The sequence below is a fragment of the Ceratotherium simum genome, chromosome 8 (genome assembly GCF_057802395.1).
Source record: "Ceratotherium simum simum isolate JZ-2026a chromosome 8, ASM5780239v1, whole genome shotgun sequence".
NCBI lineage: Eukaryota > Metazoa > Chordata > Mammalia > Perissodactyla > Rhinocerotidae > Ceratotherium > Ceratotherium simum.
In genome coordinates, this window is record NC_141907.1 from 1,581,080 (window position 1) to 1,593,822 (window position 12,743).

Here is a 12,743-nt window from a genome sequence, read left to right on the forward strand (position 1 = left end):
AAATGTCTCAAATTTGATGAAAGACATGAATACAAACATTCAATAAGCTCAACGAACTTCAAGTGAGATGAATTCAAAGAGATGAACACCAAGACACAATATAATCAAACTTTCAAAAGACAAAGACAAGAGAGAATATTGAAAGCAGCAAGAGAGAAGCATCATCACATACAAGGGATACTCAATAAGATTATTAATGGATTTCTCATCAGCAACTTTGGAGACCAGAAGATAGTGAGCCAATATATTCAAAGTGCTAAAAGAAAAAAACTATCAATCATGAACCCTACATCCATCAAAACTGTCCTTCAAGAGTGAGGGAGAAATTAAGACATTCCCAGATAAACAAAGGCTGAGAAAGATGTGACCACTACATCTGCCCTGGAAGAAATGCTCAGGGAATCCTACAAGGTGAAAAAAAGGACACTACAGAGTAACTTGAAGCCATATGGAGAAATAAAGCACTCAATAAAAGTAAATACATGGGGAATTATAAAAATTAGTAATATTGTAACAATTTGTAACTGCACTTATTGTTTTCTACATGATTTAAGAAAAAACCAATTAGGAGTATAAAAGCGAGTATTATTGTAAATTTAGTTTGTAACTCCAAATCTTGTTTTCTACATAATTTAAGATACTAAGGCATTTAAAAAATTATTAGTTTACATTTTGGGGCACACGATGCATAAATATGTAATTTTGTGACATCAACAACTGAAAGGGGTGGGCACAGAGCGGTAATGAAGCGGAGTTCTTGTATGTTATTGAAGTTAAGCTGGTATAAATTCAAATTAGAGTGTTATAACATTAAAATCTTAAATGTTATTCCCATGGTAATCACAAAGAAAACAGCTATAGAATATACACAAAAGGAAATGAGAAAGGAACTTAAACATTTCATTTCAAAAAAATCAACTAAACATAAAAGAAGACAGTAATGCAGGAAATGAGGGACAAAAAGGCTATAAAGCATATAGAAAACCAACAGCACAATGACAGAAGTAAATCTCTCCTTATGAGTAATTACTTAAATGTAAATGGATTAAACTTTCCAATCAAAAGACAGGGATTGCCAGAATGGATAAAAACACATCATCCAACTATACGCTGTCTATGAGAGACTCATTTTAAATCCAAAGATACAAACAGGTTGAAAGTGAAAAGATGGAAAAAGATATTTCATGAAATTAGTAACGAAAACAGAGCAGGGGTGGCTATACTAATATCAGACAAAATAGACTTTAAATCAAAGGGTTATAAGAGACAAAGGATGACATTATATTTGACACAACAAGAAGATATAACAATTATAAACATTTACACACCTCATGACAGACCATTAAAATATATGAAGAAAAACTAACAGAATTGAAGGAAGAAATAGACAGTTCTACAGTAATAGTTGGAGACTTGAATACAGTCATGTGCCACAACAACATTTCAGTCAATGATGGAACGTATATATGACAGTGGTCCCATAAGATTAGTACCATAAGTATGTAGTAGGTGATACCATCTAGGTTTGTGTAAGTCCACTCTATGACGTTCACACAACAATGAAATCACCTAATGATGCTTTTCTCAGAAGGTATCCCTATTGTTAAGTGACACATGACTGTATCCCACTCACAATAATGGATAGAACAACCAAACAGAAGATAAGTAAGAAAACAGAGGACTCAAACAACAATAAACCAATCATATCTAATAAACACACACAGAACACTACCCAATAACAGAATACGCATTCTTCTCAAGTGTGCACATGGGACATTTTCCATGATAGACCATAAGTTAGGCCACAAATTAAGTATAAAGAGATTTTAAAAGATAGATATCATACAAAGTATCTTCTCTGACTACAACAAAATGAAGTTAGAAATCAATAACAAAAGGAAAGTTGGAAAATTCACAAAATTGTGGAAATTAAACAACAGTTTTAAACAACCAAAGGATCAGGGAAGAAATCAAAAGAGAATTTAGAAATTACTTAAGAGACGAATGAAAATGAAAACAACATATTAAAACTTATGGGACACAGCGAAAGCAGTGCTAAGGGGGAAATTTATAGCTATAAATGCTTATATTAAAAAACAAGAAAGATCTGAAATCAATAATCTAAATTTACAACTTAAAGAACTAGAAAAAGAACAAACTAAACCCAAAGCTAGCAGAAGGAAGGTAAGAATAAAGATTACAGCAGAGATAAGTGAAATACAGAACAGAAAAACAACAGAGAAAACCAATGAAACAAGAAGTTGGTTCTTCAAAAAGATCAACAAAATTGACAAACCTTTATTAGCTAAACAGACTAAGAAAAAAAATTACTAAAATCAGAAATGAAAGTGGGGACATTACTATCAATTCCACAGAAATAAAAAGGATTATAAGAGAGTACTATAAATGACTGTATGGCAACAAACTGGATAACCTAGATAAAATGAACAAATTCCCAGAAGCACAAAACCTACAAGACTAAGTCATGAAGAAACAGAAAATCTGAATAGACCCATAAGTAGTAAGGAGATCGAATCAGTAATCAAAAATCTCCCAACAAAAAAAAGCCCTAGACCCAGGGGCTTCACTGGTGAATTCCACCAAACATTTCAAGAACTAATACCAATCCTTCTCAACTTTTCCCAAAAAATTGAAGAGGCGGCAACATTTTCCAACTCATTCTACGAGGCCAACATTACCTGATACCAAAGCCAGACAAAGACACTACAAGAAAAGAAAACTGGGCCGGCCCCGTGGCTTAGCGGTTAGGTGCGCGCCCTCTGCTGCTGGCGGCCCGGGTTCGGATCCTGGGCGTGCACCGATGCACCGCTTCTCCCGCCATGCTGGGGCCGCGTCCCACGTACAGCAACTAGAAGGATGTACAGCTATGACATACAACTATCTACTGGGGCTTTGGGGGCAAAAATAAATAAATAAAATCTTTAAAAAAAAAAAAAAAAAGAAAAGAAAACTGCTGACCAATAGTCCTTAAGCACACTGATGCAAAAATCCTCCAAAATACTAGCAAACAGAATTCAGCTGTATATTAAAAGGATTATACACTATGATCAAGTGGGATTTATTCCTGCAATGCAAGGATGGTTTAACATATGAAAATTGATCAGTGTAATATGCCACATCAACAGAATGAAGGAGGGGAACCACATGAGCATCTCAATTGATGCAGAAAAAGCATTTGCCAATATTCAACACCCTTTCATGATAAAAACACTCAACAAACTAGGAATAAAGGGAAACCACCTCAACAAAATAAAAGTCACAAATGAAAAACTCACAGCAAACATCATACCCTCAATGGTGAAAGTCTAAACGTATTTCTTCTAAGATCAGGAACAAGGGAACGATGCCCACTTTCACCACTTTTATTAAACATGGTACTGGAAGTTCTAGCCAGAGCAATTAGGCAAGAAAAAGAAATAAAAGGTATCCAAATTGGAAAGGAAGAAGTAAAATGATCTCTGTTTGCAGATGATATCATCTTACCTGTTGAAAACTCTAAATATTTCACAAAAAAAAACTGTTAGAATTTTTTGAACTCAGCAAAGTAGCAGGATACAACATCAACACACAAAAATCAGTTGCATTTCTACACATGAACAATCTGAAAAGGAAATTACAAAAACAATTCCATTCACAAGAGTATCAAAAAGAATAAAATACTTAGGAATTAACTTAACCAAGCAGGTGAAAGATTTGTACAATGAAAACTACCAAACATTGCTGAAAGAAATTTAAAAAGACATAAGTAAATGAAAACACATCTCATGTTCATGGATTGGAAGATTTAATATAAGATGTCAGTACTACTCAAAGTGATCTACAGATTCAATGCAATCCCTATCAAAGTCCTAAAGACATTTTTTTCAGAAATAGAAAAATCCATCCTAAAATTCTTACGGAATCTCAAGGGACACCGAGTAGCTAAAACAGTCTTGAAAAAAGAACAAAACTAGAGGACCCACATTTCCTGATTTCAAAATTTACTACAAAGCCACAGTAATCAAAATAATGTGATATGAGCATAAAGACAGACATATAGACCAAGAGAATACAAAAGCGAGCCCAAACATAAACGTTGCGGATATGGTCAAATGATTTTTGACAAGGGTGCCAAGACCATTCAATGGGGAAAAGACAGTCTTTTCAATAAACGGTGCTGGGAAAACTGCATGTCCACATGCAGAAAACTGCAGCTGTACCCTTACCTAACACCATACACAAAAATTAACTCAAAATGGATCAAGGACCTAAATGTGAGACCTAAAACAATAAAACTCTTAGAAGAAAACACAGGACAAAAGCTTCATGACACTGGATTTGGCAATGATTTTTTGGATATGACATCAAAGGCACAGGCAACAAAAGAAAAAGTAGAAAAATTGGGCTTCATGAAAATTTTTAAAATTTATGCATCAAAAGACACCATCAACAGAGTAGAAAGGCAACCCAAAGAATGGGAGAAAATATTTAAAATTCATATATCTGATAAGGGATTAATATCTAGAATATATAGAGAATTCCTAAAACTCAACAACAAGAAAAATCAAACTCGATTCAAAAATGGGCAAAGGACTTGAATAGACATTTTTCCAAAGAAGATATACAAATGGCCAATAAGCACATGAAAATATTCTCAACATCACTAATCATTAATGAAATGCAAATCAAAACTATATTGAGGGGCCAGCCCGGTGGCGCAAGCGGTTAAGTGCGCATGCTCCGCTGCGGCGGCCCGGGGTTTGCCGGTTTGGATCCCGTGCATGCACCAACGCACCGCTTGTCAAGCCATGCTGTGACGGCGTCCCATATAAAGTGGAGGAAGATGGGCATGCATGTTAGCCCAGGGCCAGTCTTCCTCAGCAAAAAGAGGAGGATTGGCAGATGTTAGCTCAGGGCCGATCTTCCTCACACAAAAAATAAATAAATAAATAAATAAAATAAATTAGTAAAAAAAAAAAAACTATATTGAGATACCACCTCATACCCATTAGGATGGCTACTATCAAAAAAACAGAAAACACCAAGTGTTGACAAGGATGTAAAGAAACTGGAACCCTCGTGCACTGTTGGTGGGAATATAAAATGGTGCAGCCACTGTGGAAAACGTTTCTCAAAAAATTGAAAACAGAATTATGATAAGCTCTAGCAATTATTTCTGGGGACATAACCAAAAGGATTGAAAGCAGGGATCTCAAAGAGATATTTGTATACCCATTTTTATAGCAGTATTATTCATAATAGCTAAAACATGGAAACAACCTAAATTGCTTGCATCCATTGACAGATGAATGGATAAGCAAAATGTGATATATACATATAATAGAGTATTATTCAGCCTCAAAAAAGAAAGAAATTCTGAGAACATGCTAGAACATGGATGAACCTTGAGGACATTATGCTAAGCGAAATAAGCCAGTCACAAAAAGACAATCACTGTATGATTCACTTATATAAGATACCTAGAGTAGTCAAAATCATAGAGGAGTTATTGTTTAATGGGTATAGAGTTTCAACTTTACAAGATGAAAACAGTTATGGGGATGGATGGTGATGATGGTTGCACAACAATGGGAATGTATTTAATACTACTGTATTGTGTGGTTAGAAATGGTTAAGATGGTAAATTTTGTTAAGTGTATTTTATTACAATAAATAAAAAAGATTTGTAGCATTCACTGTATGTAATTTCTTTCTACCTAAAAAGAAAAAATCAGTTCCAGGTGGATTATAAACCTAAATGCAAAGGCTAATGAAAATAGCTTTCAAACATAACACATAAGAATACTTCATATGAGCTTGAAGTAAGGAAAGATTTCTTAAACAGGATACACAAAGCACTAACCATAAAGAAAAAGATTAATAAATTGCACTACATTAAAAATGAATAACTTTTGTTCATCAAAAAACACCACTAAGAAAGTAAAAAGGTAAGACAGAGAGGGAGAAGGTATATGTAACAGGTTTGTAACCAGAATATATCAAGACGTCCTATAAATCAATAACAGAAAGACAAAATCCTCAATATAAAAGTGGGTAAAAAAACTTGAGCAGATCCTTTACCAAAGAGAAACTCCTAAAAGCTAATGATCATAGGAAAAGCTATTCAACCTCATTAGTAACCAGAAAAATAGAAACCAAAACCATAACAAGACACTATTATGTCCTCACCAAAATGGCTACTATTAAAAGTCTGATGTACCCATGCAGATGAGGATGTGCAATGACAGGCCCCTGTGTGCACTTCTGGTAAGTGTGCCTTTGGAAAGCAATTCAATGTGATTTAATAAAGCTGAGCAATACCATCCCTGTGCCCCAGAAACCCCATCCTGCCTTACACCCCAGAGAAGCATGTGCCCAGGGGCCCTGGAGACATGCTCAAGGGTGAAGCATGGTTTGTAATGACTGCAAAATGGAGACAACCCAGATGCCTATCAACAGTGGGCTAGAGTCATACAATGGAAGACTACAGCACCAAGTGACACGGTGACATTGATGAAGCTGAGATACAGAGGCTGAGTAAAAGAGGTCAGGCACTACTATTAACTTACAGTTCAAAAGGAGAGCTAAACTATATTGTTTAGGCGTTGAAGTGGGAAAACTGTAAAGAAAAGCAATGTAACGAGGACAAAAGTCAGGAAGGGGGTTACTTTTGGCAGCAGGAAGGGGGTTCTGATAGGAAAAGGGCACACGGGGCTTCTGGAACTCTATGCTTTGAGCTAGGTGATGGTTATACCAAAGTTTCCTTTAAAATAACTTATTTACAACATTTTAACGCATGTTTTCATGCATCTTTACACATCCCTCTGCATTTTTCATTTTTCGCAGTTGGAAAGTTTTGTTTTTACTATTTTAAAGAATCCAAGAAACCCATGAATTCCCCTCACCAAAGCACAGGGGGCAATGTCTTTGCAAGAAGAACCTAACTTTTGAGAAGGACACTGAGGACCCATTAAACCATGCACACACCTACATGGGGGGAACAACCAGATGTAATGCTTGTTTAATCCTTTCAACGCGTGGTACTCAGGAGTCAGAGACAGGAGGAACAGTGGCAGCATCAGTCTAGGGCAAACAAGGAAGGGAAGAAAGGGAAGTCACTCTAGAACTACCACTGGAAGAACTCAGGGAGGCCTTTTCCGACCTTTACACCCCACCCCATGCTAGGAGAGAGCTAACAAGTACAAATGGTCTGAAATAATAACATACCCCAAGAAGTGCTGAAGTCCTCTCCATTTCTTCTTTGTTCACCTGAATGTTGTGGCTTTCCATTACTGTGACTCAAAAAACAAAGCAGATAATATTTGCACTGCATCAATGAATCATTTCTGTGAAAGACTCAAGTGCAAGGAGTGAGCCTCACTCTCTGATAAGGACAATAATGACAGCACCTACTGCGTGCTGACCTCAGTAAAGTGACCATTGGGGCCAGTATTTGAGCCCAGCAATGGTGGCAGTAGGCGTGGGGACGAGCACTGGCCAGCCACACTCTGGATGGAGAGTTGCCCCCCACCAGCTCGGCTGCAGAGCGCTGGGCAAGGCTCTGCTCTCCTAGGGACCCAGCAGGACCTGGGAAGAGTTGGGGAGAGGGGGATACAGAGGTGAAGGCAGAAGAAAGCCCTGCAATAGTTCTTCTAGAGGGTTGTCACAAAGTGGGGAAGGTTAAAGGACAGCATGCCAGGACCGGAACAACATCCAGACAGGCCTCCTCCCCCACACTGCTGCTCTCAGGAGCCTAGGAGTCAGGCCAGCTGTCACCCCTCGGCCAGGGCACTCGGCAGAACCAGATAGTACAGAGGGCTCCCATATAACCGAAATGTCAGAACCTTCTAGTCCTTCTAGACCAAGAGGTGATACGGTCCAACCCCTTTTGCTATAGAAAGGGAAAATAAAGGGCTTGCTACCTCTTCAGTGCCCACATGATACACTACCTACCCATAAATAAGTTAGGAGAGAAACAGTCATTCCCAACAATGTAAAGAATTCTCTAGAAAGATGACTGTACATCATCTTTATGGTACCTTACCTGCCAAAATTGGTATCAGAGGAAGCTCCAAAATACAAAAAAGTTGCCATAAACCATAAATCTGTTTCATAGGAAGAAATGATATCAATGTTACTTTTAAATTATTACTTCTATTCGCATTTTGCTGAAAAGCCTATTTAATTTCCTTGAGCTAGAATTATGGCAACTCCTATAGTGGACATGGTTGGTTTCCTACCCAATAGCTACTCCTCTGCTCCGTCCTCCTTCCTAATAAAACTCCTATTTCCTTCAAGTATCCAATTTTATTACCCAGATCTGTTGGAAATATTTAGAAATATCAGGTAGGACAAGCCCCACTCCCAATATTCTGTAATCTTTCTCACTTTTAAGTGTGATTTAGGTATTTGTAGACTTTTAGTCTTCCATTTTAATTTCAGAATAGGTTTACTGAATTCCCAAAAATTTAATTAGCATTTTCATTGATTCTGCACTGACTTTATAGAGTAATGTAGGAAGAACTAAAATATTTATAATATTAGGTCACCTCCTCCAGCAGCATTAAACATCTCTCCATTTATTCAGAGCATCTTCCACGCTCTTTATCAGAGTTTCCTGCTGACATCTGCGAGAATCCTCAGCCTCATCTGTTCTTCCATTGTTCCCTCATGCTCTCAGCCTGCCCCTCCAGAGCCATTCTCTGCCCTGCTCTTCACCCCCAAGGAAGGGTGGATGCCCTCCAGTCCACATCACCTGGGCTCCTTCTCTGCTCTCAGGATGGTTTTGCCCATTTGGGGCTGGTAGAAGGAGAGAGAAGTGGGTTTCCTCTCTCCCACCCAGCCCCTGCCCACCAGCCCACAGTGTACTGCTGGCTGTGGTCCTCCACCTGCAGCCACAGCTTCTGGCACCTGGCTCCTGACCAGCAGCCCCCTGCCAGGCCACTGCTCTCCCAGGGTCCTGGTAATAGCTTGCCCTTCAAGCCCAGAGGTTGAAAAGCTTCCAGCCAGTACCTACCCTTGGAGGCTTCTCCATCCCCTGCTGGCTCCCTTACCCCTGTTCTTGCCTCAGTACACAGTGCCTTCATTCAACTCTGCTCGATTGTTCCTTTGAATGCCCTCTGCTTCCCAATGAGACTCTGACTGAGCGGAGCTGTGTCCATTTCACTATTAAGTAAAATAAACTCTTGGCTTTTATGTTAACTGCAGCATTAGAAACGTTCCAATTGAATTGGAGGCTTTTCAAAAATGTTGCAATTGTTTTCAGCCTACAGAAAACATTTTTACAACCTCAGGTTTTATCATCTGGACTACCCTTTTACGAGTGATGCGTTGTTAACTTGGTCTTAGAACTCAATGTTTTGTTTCCTACACATTCAAAGACACTGTGAGTATTGCTTCCTGTGAGTATGGATGTGAATGAAAGACAGCTCTGTGACAAACAGTGAGCAAGAGTGCCTGCTAACCGGAAGTTATAATAAAATGCCTTGCCTTCAACTGAGAACAAAGGCCCATCGTAAGTCTGTAGAGTATCCTCAGGTTCGCACATACATTCTGATTCTTTAAAAGATCAAAAGAATTAAAAATTAGGCAAACTTGGTGGCAATGTTTGTTACAATCTAGGAAGGGACACAACTCACAAAAATATTTACTAGCTACGTCGCACAAGTCTTTCCATGGCGGATATGACGCATCTGGTGGCATCACAATCACCTCAAGTAGATGAATTCCCATGGTACAGAATATACTTCTTATTGTGCAAATGCAAGCTACCTGTCACCTGACACTTTCTCTCCCACCCAATTTTCCCTCATTTTACAGGAAATGAACCACAAAGACGCTAAATGCCTAAAGTGCAAAGACTACACGGTGGTAGAGACAGGAAGACATGGACCTGACCTCTCTACTCCCACAGCCTCCACCAACCACAAGCAAGTTGAGGAGACACACCACCACATTCCACACTCTCTGTCCATCCTCGCCCTAGATGACACACACACAGGCCCTGGAAGTGGACAAACAGGGTGTGTGTTCAACTGATAAATAGGGCAACAGGATGAGCCACAGCCCCCAACACTCAGTCTACTTCTCCCTCCACTGACCCAGGGCGCCAGCTTCTCCCACTGAACACCTTGCTCTGCTGAATGACCCTCCAGACTCTAGGCCGGTCAGACTCAGCTTTTTTGCTGAAGGCCTCAAGTTAGAGGAACATTCCCCACAATGAGCCAATGGCAGGCTGCACATACCCTGGCATTTGTTTTTTAGTCATTCCTGGTCTTGGCTCTTCTGTGAATGACTAGTCGGAAGGCACTGTGAGCACATCCATGTAAATTTCTCGGCTGCCATCTGACAGCAGCAACACTGCTGCCTGAATGAGCTTTCTAAATGACAAAGCTGACCGTGCGACTCCCACTTTAAACAGTTGTCCAATTCCAAAGCTTCCCTAGGACAAGATCAGGCTTGTCAGCGGGCTCACAGACCCTTCGTGGCACAGCCCCTGCTGCATCTCTTCTTCCTTCCCCACAGTCATCTTCCTTTTCACCATATGAGGTCTTGCTGCTTCCCCCATAGGAGTCACATTCTCCTACAATTCCTTACTGTTTCCATGCTGCTCCCTCTACCCAGAATACCTTTTCATTTTCCTGGACAATTCATACCAGCTTTTCAAAGAAGCACAGCTGGCAGATCCTGTAGATTAGTGGGCCCAACTTCCATCTCCCACCCGCTCCTGCACTGCATGCCTCCACAAGAGAGACATTTCTGACTAATAAGACACAAGCAGAAGTTCACCCGAGGCTGCCTCTTTGATGCCTGGAGCGTGGACGAGGGCCCTGGGATGAAGCTTCGGAGGAACCGTAAGGCAATGGCACTCACGGAGTGGCTGAGTGGAAGAGTCCAACAGCACTGTGAGCAGTCGCTCCAGCCAGGATGAGGGCCACCAGGTTCTCATCAGGGACAAACACATCCTGTGTAGCTGGTGTTTTGCTCCTTGCAGCCACTCCCATCCCTAACCCATACACTTGTATATTAGAAAGAAAGTGGACTTCAGAGTCAGAAATCCAAAGTTTGAACCATGGCCTGGACCTTGGTTTTCTCATCTGTAGACTGGGGCTGATGATACTGAGGTGGACAACTCCTTCTTTCAGTAATATCTCAGCTTCCGTTTGGGGAAGTTCCCTCCCAACAGCATGGAATCTGGGCAGGACTTCTAATCTTCATGTCCTACCCTCCTTGCCAAGGGCAGACATGTGACACAGTGAGGGAAACAAGATACTTGAAGTGCTAGAACTTTGAATCTTGAAAAAAGTGACACACAGATCAAAAGGTCATGGCTCACTGCTGGCCCCAGGCCTGTGGGCTCCTGCTCCCTGGGTCTCCAGAGCCGCCAGGCTGCTGACTTCCCAAGGCCTGGTTCTGCTTCTCCTCTGAGTCTGTGAGCTGCCCCATATTTCTCTGACAAAGCTCTTTTTAAACTAAGTGAGAGCAAGTTTCTGTACTTTCAACCCCAAGCCCTTGACACAGTACCCTCCCTCACAGAAGGTCTGTAGGATAAAGAGCAGGACGAGAACATCCCCCAGCTCAGCGCGGCACATTGGGCAGGCTCACAGAGCCACCTGTTCCTCTGCGCCCTTTGTGCCCCCTCAGCACTCTGTGTGTTCTTCTACTTGTGCTTTTAACATGTAGCTGTTAATTTACAACTAGGAAGCCTGAACAGAGTGGCCCGATGAGGCCCACACTGCTCCCACTGGGACGCCTCCTCTGGGGCCTGCCATGGAACCATGTCAAGTCTCCCTCTCACCAGGCTCCAGGCAGGGTTCCAAAGCTGCAAGCACCCCTGCTGCTCCAGACAGTGGTTCTTAACAATCAGGGGCAACTCCAGAAGGGGGCTCGGAGACACATACCTGGAGCAGCTTCTACAATTCTCCCCATGTGGACTGAGGAGTGGCCCAGGCTCTCTGCCACAGCAGCCACATCACCAGCACTAAGAATTTATAAACAAGCAGCTCTCTGCTCACGGAGCAGGCAACTTTCTGACACCAGGGAATCCACTTAGAAGGATCACACCGTGAATGGGATTTCCCAGGAACAGTTGCACGAAGGAACAGAAATCACCCATCCTTATTCGATATCCTCCACCAGAAATGTCAGGGTAAAAAGCATTTGTGCTGAATAAGTAAAAATGAATGTCGGCAATGTTCTTTTACTATTGGACTATCTATTAAGTAGAAAAAGTTTCTAGAGAAAAATTACGGTTGTATTAAGGTTGATAAAACCTTATCTTAAAATAACTCACCACAATATTTCTTGAGGAATTTCCATATGTGCTGCTCACTTTAACTGTGACGGAGTTTTCAAAGTATTTTGCCACTAAATCTTCAAAAGAGGGCGCAGTATCACTAGGATCTATAAGCCATGCAGCAATTCTGGGATCTAGCCCTACAAAATCAGCAACTAAAGAGAAAAAGGTCCTTTAATCATTCTAAGAAAAATGAATAATTGTACTTTTCCCTGCTTTTCCAAGGTTCTCAAGGTTCAAATTAATAATAATAGCATCACCATCCCCGCAAATTACACAGCTAAGTATCAAAGGGATGCTCCGTCATTCCTAAAGAATTTCGAATCTTTGATAAGAGCAGCTTCCACAAACCCTGGTCTCACACGGCTAATCTCCACGGGGAATCAATCCCAAACAGCCGAAAAGGGATGGAGACTCCAAACTAACTTGGAATTTGGATCTCTCAAAA

General features: G+C 40.6%; 1 protein-coding gene across 1 annotated transcript in view; it reads right to left on the reverse strand.

Annotated features, from left to right (window-relative positions):
• Nucleotides 1–12,743, reverse strand: part of POLN (DNA polymerase nu) — a 188,540-nt gene that overhangs the window by 137,241 nt on the left and 38,556 nt on the right. Inside the window, 4 exon segments of the mRNA XM_014788829.2 lie at nucleotides 7,228–7,292; nucleotides 8,045–8,105; nucleotides 9,490–9,558; nucleotides 12,293–12,450. Coding sequence (XP_014644315.2) covers nucleotides 7,228–7,292; nucleotides 8,045–8,105; nucleotides 9,490–9,558; nucleotides 12,293–12,450 — 353 coding nt within the window.